This window comes from Zonotrichia albicollis, chromosome Z (genome assembly GCF_047830755.1).
Source record: "Zonotrichia albicollis isolate bZonAlb1 chromosome Z, bZonAlb1.hap1, whole genome shotgun sequence".
Classification (NCBI taxonomy): domain Eukaryota; kingdom Metazoa; phylum Chordata; class Aves; order Passeriformes; family Passerellidae; genus Zonotrichia; species Zonotrichia albicollis.
In genome coordinates, this window is record NC_133860.1 from 8,721,390 (window position 1) to 8,737,153 (window position 15,764).

Consider the following 15,764-nt stretch of genomic DNA (forward strand, 5'->3'; position numbering starts at 1 on the left):
TCCAGGGGTGTTCAAGGTTATAATCAGTGGGCAATTCCCTCTGCACAGAGTGACTGATGAGCAGGAATGGGCTGATGTGGCTGCAGATTTATCACAGGGCTCAACCCTTCAACTTACACAGAATACTTGGAGGGGGTGGCTGAAATTGATCCCTTTTGAAAAGCCAGACACCAATATTCAGGTTAAGTACTTAGAATTTGTGCCGTGGAACCTGTCCTTCAGGGTCACGCCACATCTAATCCTTTCTGAGCACTGCTGAGAGGAAGGGAAGTACTGTTATCCGAATGTGCACGTGGGGAGCTGGGGTAGAAGCAGGGAAAGGCTGGGATCCAGGAAAGCACTTTGGCATCTGGAGACGTGCAAAGAATGGGTACATCTAAATCCAGGACTATTATCCTCAGAACCCTGCTTGATTAGGCAGATGAGTGCATCAAAGTCTGAACACCTGACATCTGCTAGGTTTGTCCTGGATGGTCAGGATGCTGTGAAGGCATCGTTGCATGCCAAAATGCCTTTGGGAGTCGCTGGGCAGTGACCAAAGCCACCCTCTGCACGGGAGCAGGGCTGTAACCTCTCACATGTAGGAAATAAAAGGCTGAAAACACAGAAGCAATGCTGCAGGAGCAAGAGCCTTGTGCTGAGCATGGACACCTGGCTTCTGATTTCCCTTCCAGGGCTGCCAAGGGACTGTGTGTTAAGAAATCACTGCATAAAGCACAGACGGCTCCATATTTCCTCTCTGCCAGACAGCTGCTGCTTTTCTCAGACAGGTGTAATTGCATGCCCTTTTTGCCTCGTGGCTTATGGATGCCGTGGAAAGATCCTGGGAATAATCACCCAGAAATGTCAAGCCACTCTTGCATCCCTCTGTAGTTTGCAGCGTGAGATTATTGATAAAATATGTATGTACCAAAAACGAGCACTCTCATGCTTATGTAAGCACATCCCTACATATTCATAAGGTGTAGCATGGCTCAGTTCTTCGTCACAGCCCTCTCACCCTAACAGCCCAGTTTGTTCTCAGGATGTGATTTTCACTCTCTGGCTTCAGCAGCAGCAGCAGCTGCATCTCTGTGTGTGAAGGCAGGATTTTTCCCAGAGATTACAGGAGAAAATTGTGGATTGCATCATCCACAAGTTCATAAAGGTGCCTGACCAAAGGCAGTGCTGGTAGTGCAAATGCTAATTAATAATCATTAATACTATCAGTACAATTACTGGTAAGCAATAAAATTTGGGCTGCTTTCTGTGACATGGTGTCTGACAGACTTCTTGGGTTTTACTGGCTGCCCTGAAGCTCTGTGTGCAGACTTCCCAAAAGCAGGACACCAGAACCTCAGGAGCCAGCAGTTTGCAGGCAGCTCAGAAAAGAGTGCCTGAGCTACACTAATTCATGGTTTGTGCCCTCATGTGGAAATCAAAGGGGAAAGAAAATGTCTGAAATTAGTCCTTATGCTATTGAACCTGGGGAAAAATGATAGGTTATTTGGGTTTGTTGCCTGTGCCATTTGGGTTTTTTGCCTGTGCCATCTCTAATTGCACAGCAAAATACCCATCACTTTGTGCAGAGGGAATATTGCACCCCAGAACCAGTGTCAACATCCAGTGGTTAATTCAGCAAGGTGCGGCTGCAGAGGAAAAAAAAGAAAAACAAAGGAAGAAGAGAAAAAGGGGCTGGTTGTGTCCATGTTTTGGGGTCTTTAACTGTTTCCTTGCCGTGCTGCTGCAGGACATGCCGTACCACCGCTCCCAGTTCAAGAGGTGTGCAGTGGTTGGGAATGGAGGAATTCTGAAGAACAGCAGATGTGGCCGGGAGATTGACAGTGCAGACTTCGTGTTTAGGTAACCACCACAGCTCCATTTTCCTCTCTTTTTTTTGCCTTTTCCAATGACAAATGAAACGCTGAGAAGCTATTCTCTCTCGCATGGAAACATGACATTTGCTAAATTGGCTGTGTCAAGCCTACTTCTTGCACAAAAAGCTGGTTTTCAAAAAAAAAAAAAAAACAACCAAAACAACAACAACAACAAAAAACCACCCCAAAACATCATTCTTTATAATATTTTTTTTTTTTAATTAAGCTTTGAGGAATTACTTCTCCCAAACTCCGTGGGGTTAATCACTGACTTATTGGCCAAGTCTGATGCTCTCTCCCTGCCACTGAGGTTATGGATTTATCCTTCTATGGATATTACCCTATAAGCAGTGTCCTATGAACCTGGGCATAATTTTCTGGGGCAGATCTGAGCCAGAGGTACAACCTTTTATTGAGTGCCAGGCAGCTTGGTCAGATGTTAATAGCTCACTGCTGATGTGCCTCAGAGGTGTGTTTCTGGACGGGTGCAGAGCTCAGGTGCTCAATAACAGGATTTACTGTAATCAATAATCTATTCAGGGCTTCCAAAGTCACCAGAATAACTTTGAAGGTTAAGTGTCTTCACTGCTCCTCACTATATGTGGAATTACCCAGGTTTTGCATAAACTGGGATGTCCCACGATGACTCTCCCTGGATAAGAGAGTCTAGCAGCAGTTTTATAATCCTTAATATATATGAGAAAGATTTTTTTTTTGTTATTCATATGCATGACTAATCCCTCTCTAAATCCTGTTAAGCTCTTTGCCTGGGTCATGGCATATGACCGCTAGCTCACAGATTCATGACTTGCTCTCTAGAAAAGAAAAATCTCTTTATTTCAGTTGGCCTATTTTCTGATCTTGGGTATGTTGTTGTCAGTATAGAATAACCATGCATAAAGCAATTAATTTCTCTGACTTCACACCAGCAAAAATTAGATCAGATTTTGGTTCAGTGCAGTCTTAATTCAATTTGACATCATATGAGAAAATTTTACATTCAGGATTCATTATTTTCAGACTCCTGTATCTGCCTCCTATTGCAACTTTACAGAAAATTATTAGCTTAGTTTTCAATGAAAAAAAAGTCTATGAGAAAGTCTAGGCTCCACATAACTTCTTTCTTAAAAGCTTAGTGTGTTCCATATGCATTAAATAATTACTGTAGATTCGCTGCTGTTGTGTCGGATCACAACCATAAGTATGGATGAAAGGAGCAGCCCATGTGACACACGGAGATGGCAAGCTTTTAAGCAGAAGCTGAAATATGTCTGGGAAATTTATCATTTATCTTTAAGGACTTTTAGTAGAGTTCCTGTTCTACCACTGCTGCTCTTCCTTGAATGGTACCAAAACTGGTGAAAAAAAGAGAGATTATTACAGAACTTAGAAACTGGGTTGCATTTGGTAACTGTAACAATTTTAATAGAGGTTTAGTCAGAACTGGAATATGAAAAAATATAGCAGTGCCAAAGAAACCCCTGGTTCACCATCTCCAAATTGTGGATTGTGCAAAAAGATGTGCCAGTGTTTTAAAACTCAAGGTCAGTTTTAAAGTAAAGCTTGTGTTCAAGGTCAGGTGTGAACACATCTGCTTTCCAATCCACCAAACTATCAGGAATCATCATCTTGGCCACCAGTGAAATTTTATAAAACATTTCACAAGTGTTTATGGAGCCCTGATTGCATTCAGCAATGATTATGGAACCCTGATTACATTCAGCAGTACCTTCAGGACACTTAGGGAAATCTTTTCTTGCGGCCAGCAGCATGCAGCCAGGATTGTTCTGTGAAGTAAATTCTGAAAGCAATCAGTTAAAGTACAATAGAATATATAAAATACACACCGGAGTTGCATATACCAGTAGTTATTGTCTGTCTCCATCTACTGGCCAGAGGGGACCTCTGTGAAATTAGAGATGGGACTGCTCTTGGTGAGGATGAGTTTTTGGAGTCTGCAAAAGTACAGCTTGTGCAGGTGGGCCATTTTTATAAGGCATTTTCACCTTCAAAAAATTCAGTCACTCTCAATCCTGGTGTGAATTTCCTGTTTAGAAACATTGAAGCTGATTATCTGAAAACCCTCCTCAAGTATTATCTAATAAGCACAGTGCCCAGTGCTAGGTGGTACTGGGGGTACCCAAGGACTTGGGTGGCATGACCCAGCAGAAGGAAGTCCTGGAAATGGCATTGTCTATGAAAAAGATAGCCAAAACCAATTCTCTGGCCAGATAAAGATGGACTATCTGTAAGGTAGATGTAAACCTTTTGAGTGTTAGAAGGACTTTGGAGGATTTTTGTGCATTCTTCTGCTCCCCAAGCTGCCCTCTCTCTTTGACTGAGAAATTTTCCTGTCAGCTGAACTGCGGTATTGTGAAAACAGTAAGCATCTCTTACCCTAAATCCCATCACAGTTTTTGCTCAGCCCTGTTCTTCAGAAATAAAGACAACTTTGAGAATTAGGCACAGCAGTACTTTTGAGATGTGTGGGGCCTTAACAGTGATGGTTTTAATTGAGGCTTGCAGGTCACTTCAAAAAGCTTTCAAAGTGTCATTCAGTGCCTAACTCTAGCTTAAATTGAGTGTAAAACCCGTTGCCAGGCCACATATTTTATCCCTGAAAACACATGCTGAAGTTTTTTTTCAGCTGGATTTCCTTTGGAAGGAAAGACAGCGTGATAACTTGTGAGTGTGCATTTCAGTAACTTCAGCATCTCTTGAGAGATGCTCTAAATTTTGTGAGATGATGTATCTAGGACAAGGCCAAGGTGAATGGAGGCTGGGCAAAGTCAAGGCTTGCAAATCTCTCAAGTTTGCTTCCAATAACTTTGATGTCCTATGGTGAACTTGTAGAGTCAGAATTGCTGCTATTAAACCATGTTGGGAGATGCTTTTAAATGGAAAAGGAAGTGAAGCAGATAGTTTGGGATTAATTATGTCTGGATTGATTTCTCTCTTGTGGAACATTTCCCCTAAATTCTCCTGGGTATAAACCGAAGCATCTTAAAGGCAGTGTTTTAGATATAGTTTATTAATTATTGAATACATCTCAGCTACTGCTCAGCAAGCCTTTGATTTTATAGGCTGATTGGCCTTGGAGCTTCAATTCATTTTGCATCCTAAACTGCCAGAGTAAACAGGTAAATTGCTGTTAAGGAGGCAAAATGAGCCTTGGCTACACCTGCAAAGAGGAGTCATCTCTCACAGGTGAGGGAACAAGAAAAGTCCTCGCACAGCCCTCAAGAACTTGTTAGATTATTGCACAGTTTGGGCATCAACATGTTTAGATACAATTTTAAATTGTCACTCTGCTTCTAGATTTGTTGCTTGGCAGAAATGCTTAAATAAATTTTATTTACTAGTCCTGAAAAGGTGAAATAAATTTTTAAACTTTCTTACTGATTTCTCTTTTTTATAGATGCAATTTGCCTCCTATATCTGAGAAATACTTCATGGACGTTGGGGTGAAGACAGATGTCGTGACGGTCAATCCCAGTATAATCACTGAGAGGTTATTTCTGCTTTTTTTGTATTTTCCTTTTTCTTGATTTCCCAAATCTACCTTAAACATAATTCTGTTACACAGAATGTTTTACCAAATCCTACTTTATACCATCACTATGAATCATACATTTCATTCTGACTTGAATAAGTAACAAGTTGTAGAAATGTATTAAACACTTAAACCTGCACTTTGATGATGGAAAATGGAAAGGCAATGAGCTAAAATTAAATTAAAACAACAGAGCCATCCTTCCCCTGCTCTGCTTGCAAGTCCCAGTCAAACATCTTAGAAACATTCAGGGTGAAAGAAACTGGATCTCACCCGAAATGCTGAAGTCATGGAATCAGAGTCATCAACTTTGGGAAATTAAGATCATCAAGTAAATAAAGTAACATACATTGTCACACATTTTAAAGAAATGCCAATGAAACTTTACTGTAGACAGGATTGACTAGGTGATTTTAATTTTAAATTTGTAAATGCCCTAATGCTACCTAGTGACATTTTTGGGACCATAAGGCTCATTATTGCTTTCCTTTCTCGATGGGGGGATGTCTTTCTTTTCTCAAGCAACATAAAATAATTTGTTTGACTTTGGATTTCTTTTAAAAATGTTACAGTAGGACATTTTAAGCACTTGCTAGCTTTGGTGTTGGCCACTTTTTTATACAGCCCTGCACTGCAGGGTGCACTGAGGACGGTCCTTGATCAGAGAGTCAGCTGAGTAACAACAATCATACCAATGTTCTACATTGCTACATATTGTTCTCCTTTATTCACCAACTTTGACATATTTATTCCTCTCTATACATTGTCTCACACCACTAGTGCTTGAAGCTCATTAGTTAAGCAACTGTAGTTGCACATACATGTTAATTACTGATGGGCTGTTACACCTATAAGCATCTTTAGTTAAGGTGTGCCAAATTAAGACTTTCCCACAACGTGCTTGGCATCTAGTCACATCTTGGCACAATGCTCATTCTTCCTTGTTGGATCCATTTGAGGTTGGTACATGGTCTGTCTTGTCCTGAAGACAGCACATGGTCTTCAAAGTAACTCTGTAATCTGAAGGCCAGGGTTGTCCATGGAGGAGCACAGCATGGCCTTGTTCTGCTAAAAATCCTTCTGCAGTGCGCCATGGAGCTTGGAAAAATTATGTACTTCTAATAATACCATGAGAAGCGTGGCACCATCAGAAATGGCCACAAGTTTATTATGAAGTTATGATTTTTTAATATTTTGATTTAAATTTTTTTATTTTTAAAAACAATTTTTTAAAAAGTTATATTTTTAATAGTTTTTTAGAAGTATGTAGTTTCTACCCTACTTTTCACACTGATGCTGTAGCTACAAATCTAAGTACATTCCCATTGATAATGGGAAGCTATCAATGGGAAGAATAATCTCAATTATCCCTGTGTCAGAAATATTTGAGTAAAAGCCTATTGGGGGAGGTTTCTTGCTGGGAATGTGCCAACCATCACTGTCGTGGTTTGAGAAGAAGTAAGTTTTCTGGGATATGAAGTGGTCAAGCCAATAGGTGTTCAGATTTCCAACAGTGTTTCCTGGGGAAGCCTATGGCACAGGAATGACTCCTCTCCTCTTGATGAACTGGGAATTGATTATCTAAAGAGTAGTGACAGACGGAGTTGGTAATTTAAGAGATACATGTATTAGAAATTTGGTGGGGGGAAGAGGAAATGTTTTAGAATGTTTTCATTTTTCCCTGTGTGTTTCTTTTTACACATAGTTTTAGTTTAGTTAATAAAGTTTTCCTTTCTTTATTTCTAAGTAGGGGCCTGCTTTGCTTATTCCTGCTCACATCTCACAGCAGAAACCAGAAAGAATGTATTTTCATGGGGGCACTGGCTTTGCGCCAGCGTCAAACCATGGCAATCGCTCCCACCCTCTCCCCTGCAGATTCCACAAGCTGGAGAAGTGGAGGAAGCCCTTCTACGACGTGCTCCAGGTGTACGAGAACGCCTCCGTGCTGCTGCCGGCCTTCTACAACACGCGCAACACGGACGTGTCCATCCGCGTCAAGTACGTGCTGGATGACTTCGAGTCGCAGCAGGCCGTCTACTACTTCCACCCCCAGTATCTCATCAACGTCTCGCGCTACTGGCTCGGCCAGGGCGTGCGGGCCAAGCGGGTCAGCACCGGGCTGATCCTGGTGACTGCGGCCCTGGAGCTCTGCGAGGAGGTGCACCTCTTCGGCTTCTGGGCCTTCCCCATGAACCCCTCAGGGATTTTTATAACTCACCACTACTACGACAACGTGAAGCCTCGCCCCGGCTTCCACGCGATGCCCTCGGAGATATTCAACTTCCTCCACATGCACAGCAAGGGGATCCTGCGGGTTCACACGGGGACCTGCAGCTGACAGGGGACACTGCCAGAGTGTGGCGGGAGCTCGATGGCCTGTGTATGGTGGAGCAGGTTTTGTTACACCCCGAGATTATGCAATAATTGTTTGATATAAAGTTCCTCAAGGCGTTGCATCCCATAAGATCTAGGACACCAGCATCTTTCCTGCTAGCAGAGTTGGGTCCGTAACAGTGTAGGAGAAGCAAAACTCCTGTGCCCCAGGGTACACCCTGTCCTGGAAAGCAAGTCAGATAAGAAGCACATTTACAATACATTTAGAGATAAATAGAGCACATTAATATAGTTATCATTTCACTATGGAGAAAAGCACCAAACTTTTGAGGAAAAACAGAGGTGGAGAATTTTAGCATAGATTATATGACTTTACATAGGTTTCTGAATCGAGTACCTTGGGGTATTGCCAGATGTTATTGAACACTGTTCTCTGGCCTTTAGATTTTTGAAAATACTCTTTAGCATTATAGCTTAATGGGGATATATAACTTAAAATCTTTGTTCTGTAATGTCACAAAGTGTTGATCAAAAATAGCAGATAGTTGTGTTAGGAATAAACAAAATCACTTTATGAATTTTTTCAACCAAGATAGAACAGAATGTTGAACTCCCATTCACAGCAACAGGTAACTGTGTGAATCATGTTGTGATATTGTTTTAGAGATTGTTTCTTCCTTCTTGCGCCTTGCATTTCTGTTCTCCTCTGCTAATTGTGCTTCCTTTCTCCCTGTCTGTGATGCTTTCCTTCTGGCTAACACATGGCAATGTGTGCACTTCCTCCCACAGCCACCATCTCAGCATCACATTGGAGTCCTTGCTGAAGAAACAAGCTCCTTCACAAGGTTTTCTTGAGATGAAGAGCAAGGGGATTACATAGTTATATTTTGCAAGTTGATTTTTTTGTTCAGCATAAGATAGGAAAAAAATAATTTCCTCGTTGATTTTTATTAAAGACTTTGTAAAAGTATCTGAATGTTGATTCACTGTTGTACAGGTTGAGTTAACACTTTCAGGTATCTGTAATATGTTAATGTCAGGAAATGAAGTTAAAATTCAGAGAAGTTATTTTGTGGCTTAGATTATGATACTTATTTTAAAATTATGCATCTTGAAATGTCAAATGTCTTAATGTGGCGTTTTTGTATATTGAGAATGTTATTAGGATAGTGAAAGGGCTGGTGGTGTATTCTTTAAATGTCATCAGTGTAGCTCTACCAGGTATGTCAAGCCTAATTTTTCACCTGCTACAGTTGACAAAATCCTGGAGCAGAAAAGGTGCCAGAAGTTGCTGGAGTTTATTTTGTTGTAGTAGGCTGCTGGTAATTGCCCTTTCATACTGGTATGACTGCATACACAGGAGGTGAGTTTGCTATTCCAGCTGTGCTGGCCTAGCTAAATGAATAGAGTTTTCCTGTCTAAGTTCTTAGTCTGAAGCACTAGGGCTGTTGCCTTGTCTTGTCTTATGTAGATTGCAAGATCTTTGATCAAGGACTTGAAGTTTAAAATTCTGTATGAAGGATATTTTATTTTTGTGGGGGGCTGGCAGGGAGAGGGTTTAAATCCAAATATGGACTTGGATTTTGACTTTGTAATGCATGAATGCACAACGCTTCTTTTAAAAGCCTCTGTGCTACGCTGAGAGCTGTGCAAGTTGCTCACACTACAGATAAAATGATCACAAAGAAAGTGAAAGCACGTTGGTCACCACTTCAAAAGTCCCTGCTGGCCAGCAGTGACCTGGGTGGTATGTGAGAGTGCATTTTATTAACACTGCACTCTTGAGGTTTTATTGCCTTAGAAGCAACCCATATCCTTGATGGCGGTGTCAGAACTCACCTGGGAAACACCAGCCAGGGGCAGGTGAAGGACCAGTGCTTAAGCTTAATATATTATTTGTGGTGATGATGTGTTTTAGGTCTTAGAGTTACACTGTGTGTTATTGAGCACCCCCTCGTATTGTCTACCTGTGAAATAGGCAGCACCCCCATCAACCTGCAGGTGAAATGGTTTCCTTGACTCAATATGCAAAAGAGATCTTTGTCTTTGCTGTGTTCTGTAAATTTGTGTGCAAAGGGCTTTGACAATGAAGTGCTGTGATGAAAGTGCTATTTAGAGAGCAATGTGACACTGCAGGTTGGCCGTCTCGCTGTGCATTGAGTTTTATGATAACAGTAATGACACTGAAGCTGGTACTTAGAGCCCTTACTCCTTATTCTGCCTGAGTTTGGGGCTAGTAGTGGCTTCAGGTTTGCTTTGCTGCTGCTGCTCTGCTAAGGTTACCTTCTTTAGTAAGAGATTTTTCTTTACTGTGGTGATGGAAGTGAACAAAATCAACTGAAAGGAGTCTGATACATTACAAAAGGCACTTCAAAAAAGATGGGAATGCACTTGAGAAGCATCCATATGCTGATAGGAATAGTGCAAATCCCTCTTTTTAGTTGCAAGAAATCCTTTTGGACAGACAAAAGGATAAGCAAAACTGCATTTACAGTTAATCTGTAAATACAGAGTCACAGACATTTCCTTTCCATTGTTTGCTTCATATAAATCAGCAATGTAAATTCACTGTAATAAGTGCAGTGTTACTGTGTTTAGATTTTGATTGCTTATAAATCTATAGCTACTATATTTTTTTAATGATTTTAAGAAGTCTGTGCAGGTTACTTGCACATATGCACCAAAGGCCCAATCTTGCCACATTTATCTGAAATGAGCCCCCATTAAGGTGGGTGGGTATTTTATTTGTGTAGGGACTGCAGAAACAGGCCCAGATATTTCTGTGAAGGTGTACATAGCTGTACAGTTAAGGAGCGATTCGGAAGCCAGAAAGATTATTAATGAAATATATATAAAATAGTCCTTGTGATGAAATACATGTTGCAACATGTTCACTTTCTGATTAATTTTTCAGGTGTTGCTCAAAAAATGATTGCAAAACTATGGCATTTGTCAGAAATGCCATATGTAGAAGGGCTTTTGCAGAAAGAAGGACCCTCCTTGGTTCCTGCCATCATTCTTTTTTGTGCTGAGCATAAGAAAATATTCTTTTGACATCAATCATTTGTCTGAATTTGGGGCTGGTTTTGTTTTCCCTTCTCCCACGAGGTCTAAGCTCCAAATGTCCAATCTTAGCCTCTGAACAATGGATAGATGAGTGATAAGAAGTGACTGTCAGGTGTGTTTTCTGCAAGTAAAGGATGTGTGTAGCACGTTTTGCTTTCCCAGAAAAATGCCCCCCACCAATAATTCTGATCTGTCCATGAAGAAAGGCTGTCAGCTGTCTGGTACCACATCCTGAGCTTGAGCTGTAATCTCAGCTCTGCTGCTGAGGATATGAAGCCTGAGACAGGCAGAGAGAAAATGTCACAGTTTAATCCCCAATCCCTCACATTATTTAGGAGAATCCCTTAAGAAGTTCCTGATACTGCACACACTGGCAAGGCAAGTTGAGTTGGAAATGATAACTGGGATTGCTTTGACTTTATTGTCGGGTCAACAGAGGAGGCTTATGAATCTGCCAGTGCTGTCATCAAAGGGAAGGAAGTATTTAGCTGGAATAGTTTAGCTGATTGCTTTTGATTCATGAAATCCAACTTTGCTGTTGGACAGAATGGCTTCAATGGCGATAGGGCCATTATAATATTTTAGCATATTTCCTGTGATTGCAGCACAGTTGTCAAAGCCAGCTCATGAATTGCAAAAGGGAGAACCATGCCATGGCAGCAGCAGCTCCTTCTGCTGCTATCTCAAGGAGGAGAGGCACCGTGCTGAGCAGGTCTGTGGTCTCCTTGAGAAACAATGTCAAGGGAATACAGGAGGCTGCAAGCACAACTCTGCTCCAGAGCCTTTAGTGCCCTGGAATAACACAGCAGAGAGAACAGGAGAAGTTTCACAGCTTGCGGCAATCAGGGGTGGCTCCTCCACCCTTGTAAAATCCACCCTCGAAAAATCCACCCTCTTGCAGGCTTGGCTGACAATGAATTAAAGGTGACTCGGGATGGCCAGATGTAGTGGATGGAAGGAAATCAGCTCCAAGAATAGTCCCCTCTGTGGGTGTTTGGTGAATCAGTGGAAGGGCTGCTCCTGCTTGGAGGCAGGAGCGCTGGTGCTGACGCAGCTGCGTGGGTGCTCAGCCCTCCCTGGCAGCGAGGAGCAATTCCTGCTGTGTCTGGGGGGAAACTGAGGTGGGGACGCAGGGAATCTGTCCTTTCTGGTCTTCTGGCTCGTCCACTTGTCTGCCAGGGTAGTGAATGTGAAATGCTCTGAAATGGGCCTTTTTCCCCACCTCACTCTCATTTGAGTGTGCAGAGAGCCTTGGAGCTTTCACAAGTATAGGAAAAAGGAAACAGCAAAATTCGGCAATCCCTAAAGGGCCAAGCTCCCTGGGAAATTCTGGAGTGAGCTGAGGTTCCAGGAATAAAGAAGTCAGTCTGTATGCTTAGGGCCCTTACAAAACCCAGTGAAATGTGTGGAAATTTTGTGTGCTCCAGAAATGGGCCTTGATCATTGGTAAGATGAGCAGCCTCTTTTTTCCCCCTCTCACTTGATTTCAGATACACTTTTTCATATGCTGTAGATACAGTGCAGCAGCAATACCATGTTTCTAATGTTGTGAGTAAAGAACAAGCTTCTCTGGAAACAGAAGTGTTGTGACTGTCACTCTCCCAGATTTCATCAATTCATCCTTTCAAGCTCATCTATGCAAAGCATTTCTTCGTGGTGGTGTAAATCATACATGAGCCCCCTGTACCTGGCAGTATGTGTGTGAACCACAGGCCTCAGGAAAAGAGGGTTTTCTCTGTTGCTTTAAAATACCAGTATGGAATTTGTCAGTGATATGAATGTGTTGAAGGCAGGATGCAGCCCACTACCTTTGAAGCCACCACAACATTCACATTTGGGTTCAGCTGAAAGAGAATTCAGGCCTTACATCAGTGCTTGTAAGCCAAGCCAATAACCTGCATCTCCAAAAATCCACCCAGATTATTATCATTTGGTGTCTTGTTATCATCCTGCCTAATGTGGGTGATCCTGCTTGGCATCCCGTGTTGTCTGCATGGTATTAAAAATAAAAATAATAAAAAAAAAAAAACCAAAACTGATTCTATTCAAAACTGAAATTGTACTTAAGTGCTTTTAAAAATAAACTTAAGAGAAATCCAAATGTACGAGAGGCATTGGGTCGAGGGACCCTGGGTCCCAGGCTGTCAGCACCTCCAGTGCTCCCCAAAGCCCTGAGCACCCAAGAAACATCAGAAATGAGGGACTGGGCCACAGTGGGAAGCTTGAAGTAAGACAAATCTGCCTCAGTGCTTCAAGGATTGAAAGATGTAAATATGTTACCAATGTGTCTGACTTTCTATTTAGAAGCCATAGATGTTCTCAGTGTTTGATCTTTGGGTAAGCTGATGTACATTTTTGACTGTACTAATCACTGTAAAATGTGTTAGCATGTAAAGCAGTGACAAATTAAGCCAGAAAAATCAGATACTGCATTGGCTTTATCTTGAGAAGTTTGTTGTACCTGAAACTGTCTGATGGACCAAGACACTGAAGTACCTCCAGTGCTCCATACAGCTTGTGAAGACTCTGGTTATTGCTTTCTTATCAGTGTGGAACAGGCAGAGTTAATCTCTATTTGTTGGCATTGTGTTGGCCAAGTGATTCACACTTAGGTGTGCATTCGAGCCTGTCCCCTTAGAGATGAAGGAAGGGAGAAAAATCCCTTCTCTGTCTGGGACAGGACAAAAATATGGAGACTTTTGATTCATTTCTGTCAACCTTGAGGTTCCTGATTAAACCTCTGCATTGAGCCCATGTAAATTTACTGAGCCACTGCTGCCTGTTGAGTATATCCCTGTTTTCACCTGGTGGGAAACAAATGCTTATTTTGGGAATACTGGAGTAAAACTCTGTGTCTTCATCGTAGGGGAGCTTGGGCTGTGACAAAAATAAAGCTGTTTCATGTTTGTTGTTTCTGTAAGGCAGTGGCAGTGAGGGTGGAGAAATCCATGCAGGATCATGTTGGTTTTATGACGATGTTAATCTCTTGTGTCCTTTGGCTGACCTTTATTTTGTCGACCTTACACCTTGTAATTTTGGCTTATTATTGTTTCTGTAGCTGTACTATGGTTGTGATAGAAAGCCTATCAATTGCTGTAAGCCATAACTAGAACAGTAATCAGGGGTTTTTGGGTTTGTTTATTTTTTTGGTTTTTTTTGGTCTGTGTCACTGTGTTTGAAAGATGATTTAATTCTATTGAATAAACAAATCACTTTAACAGTTTTCTGGGAAAGGCAATCTTTGGGCCTCTTATTGTGCCTTCACACTGATTTTGTATTTTCTGCTGTTCTGTGTCCCTGAACAGGGGGAGTTGGAAGCTCAGCTGGTAGAAATTGGTTCACAAAACTAGAGAATGTCACTGTGGAATTATATGATGATAAAGCATCATTTATAGAGATATATAAAAGTATATTTAGAGTTATGCAGCCATACAAACCAAGAATTTGGTGTTTTGATCACTGAATATTCAATATATGTTCTGGACTGTTGTCTTCAAAATATCTAGACACAGTAAGGTAATTTATTACTGCAAGTAGCAAACTGTGCAGAGACAGCCCTTGCAAAGCCTCTGCAATCCCTGGGATTTGCCTACTTACACCTTCCTAACAGCTCTGTCCTTTACTGTCTTCATCCTTCATAGAAAATCATCTTCTTTGGATCTGGTCTGTCTTATTCAGACTCAGTCTTTCAAGCTTACACTTCCATCAATATTCTCAGAGAATTAAAACATAGATGTAAAAATATTTGTGATGATCCATGATAGCAGATGAAACAACCATCTATTTTTTGAAGCTGGGTATTTTCCCAATTGCCATTCTATTGTTCCTCGATTATAAACTGAAATGGGAGTATGTAACAGAAATAATACAATCTGGGTATTAGTGCTGGTATAAGGAGAATGTAAATGACTTTGAAGATGCAGAGCTGTGGTGAATGCTGGAGGAATCAGCCCTCATTCTTGCTGACATTAAAACTGATGGATGTACTTCCTTCCCCCAGATGCTTGTGATTATTGTTAGTGATTATTCAATCAAGGAGAGGAAGCATGTGGAGAGGGAAAAATGAATAGACAAATTGACACTGGATGATATAATTTCTGTCTATCACGCTGCAAATTGCTCGGCTAAGCAAGCAATCAAAGAATGGTTAATTTCCTAAAGCCTGCAGCATCCGTCATTTTCCTCAGTGGCATTTGCAGCCTTGGCTCCCAGAAAGTCTCCATAAAAAGCCAGAGTGAATTACAGAGATGTTTCACCACAGTCTGACAGTGCCCAGAAGTGGGCACTTCGGGAAAGAGCAGAAGAAACAGGGGAAATAATAAATGGCCCTTCTGCTGGTATTCCCTCAGACTGGTATTGACAGCTTGTATTTTTGGCCTCGGCAGTGCTGTGTGGTACTGAGTGTCAGATTTCGGCTCTGTGTTCGTGATGAAGTGGTTCCTTCTGCTCTTATGAGCTCCCAAGGGTGCCCAGCAAGATGTTTTTGGGTTGTGGGCCCTGCCAGATGGAGCCAGGGCAGGTACTGACCTTCCTCTTCCCAGCACAAGCATCACAGGGAGCACCTCTTGGAATGAAAGTTTTATGAATTTCTATTTATCTTCTGCTTTCCTTTTTTTATTTTCTTTTTTTTTTCCCCTAGCACTGCTAACCCAAATCTGCTCCTGGATGGTGAAATGTTAGCAGTCAGGTAATTTTATCACTTAGTTGCTTTCTCAGTCTACATCTTTTAGTCATCTTTTCATCATCCCAATGGATCTGGCTAGAAGAATAAACATTTTAATCCATAAAGAGACTACTGTCCATTACAGAGAGGTAAAATACTACATTGAGTCTGTGTAAGTGCTGCCACTTTTTTAGGTGGAGAAGATGCTGTTTGCAAGGATGTCAGCACTAAAGCTGCCCATGAGGAGGGTTTCAGGGTTTTTGCTTACTTTTTTCTAAACCTTTAAACTTTT

General features: G+C 41.6%; 1 protein-coding gene across 2 annotated transcripts in view; it reads left to right on the forward strand.

Moving 5' to 3' along the window:
• Positions 1-14,032, forward strand: part of ST8SIA5 (ST8 alpha-N-acetyl-neuraminide alpha-2,8-sialyltransferase 5) — a 72,271-nt gene extending 58,239 nt beyond the window's left edge. For both annotated transcript variants that reach the window (XM_074532272.1, XM_005490125.4), the window contains 3 exons: positions 1,730-1,842; positions 5,275-5,367; positions 7,285-14,032. In XM_074532272.1, the coding sequence (XP_074388373.1) occupies positions 1,730-1,842; positions 5,275-5,367; positions 7,285-7,747 (669 nt within the window). In that variant the 3' untranslated portion in view covers positions 7,748-14,032. The remainder of the gene's footprint in view (positions 1-1,729; positions 1,843-5,274; positions 5,368-7,284) is intronic.
• Positions 14,033-15,764: the final 1,732 nt, after the last annotated feature.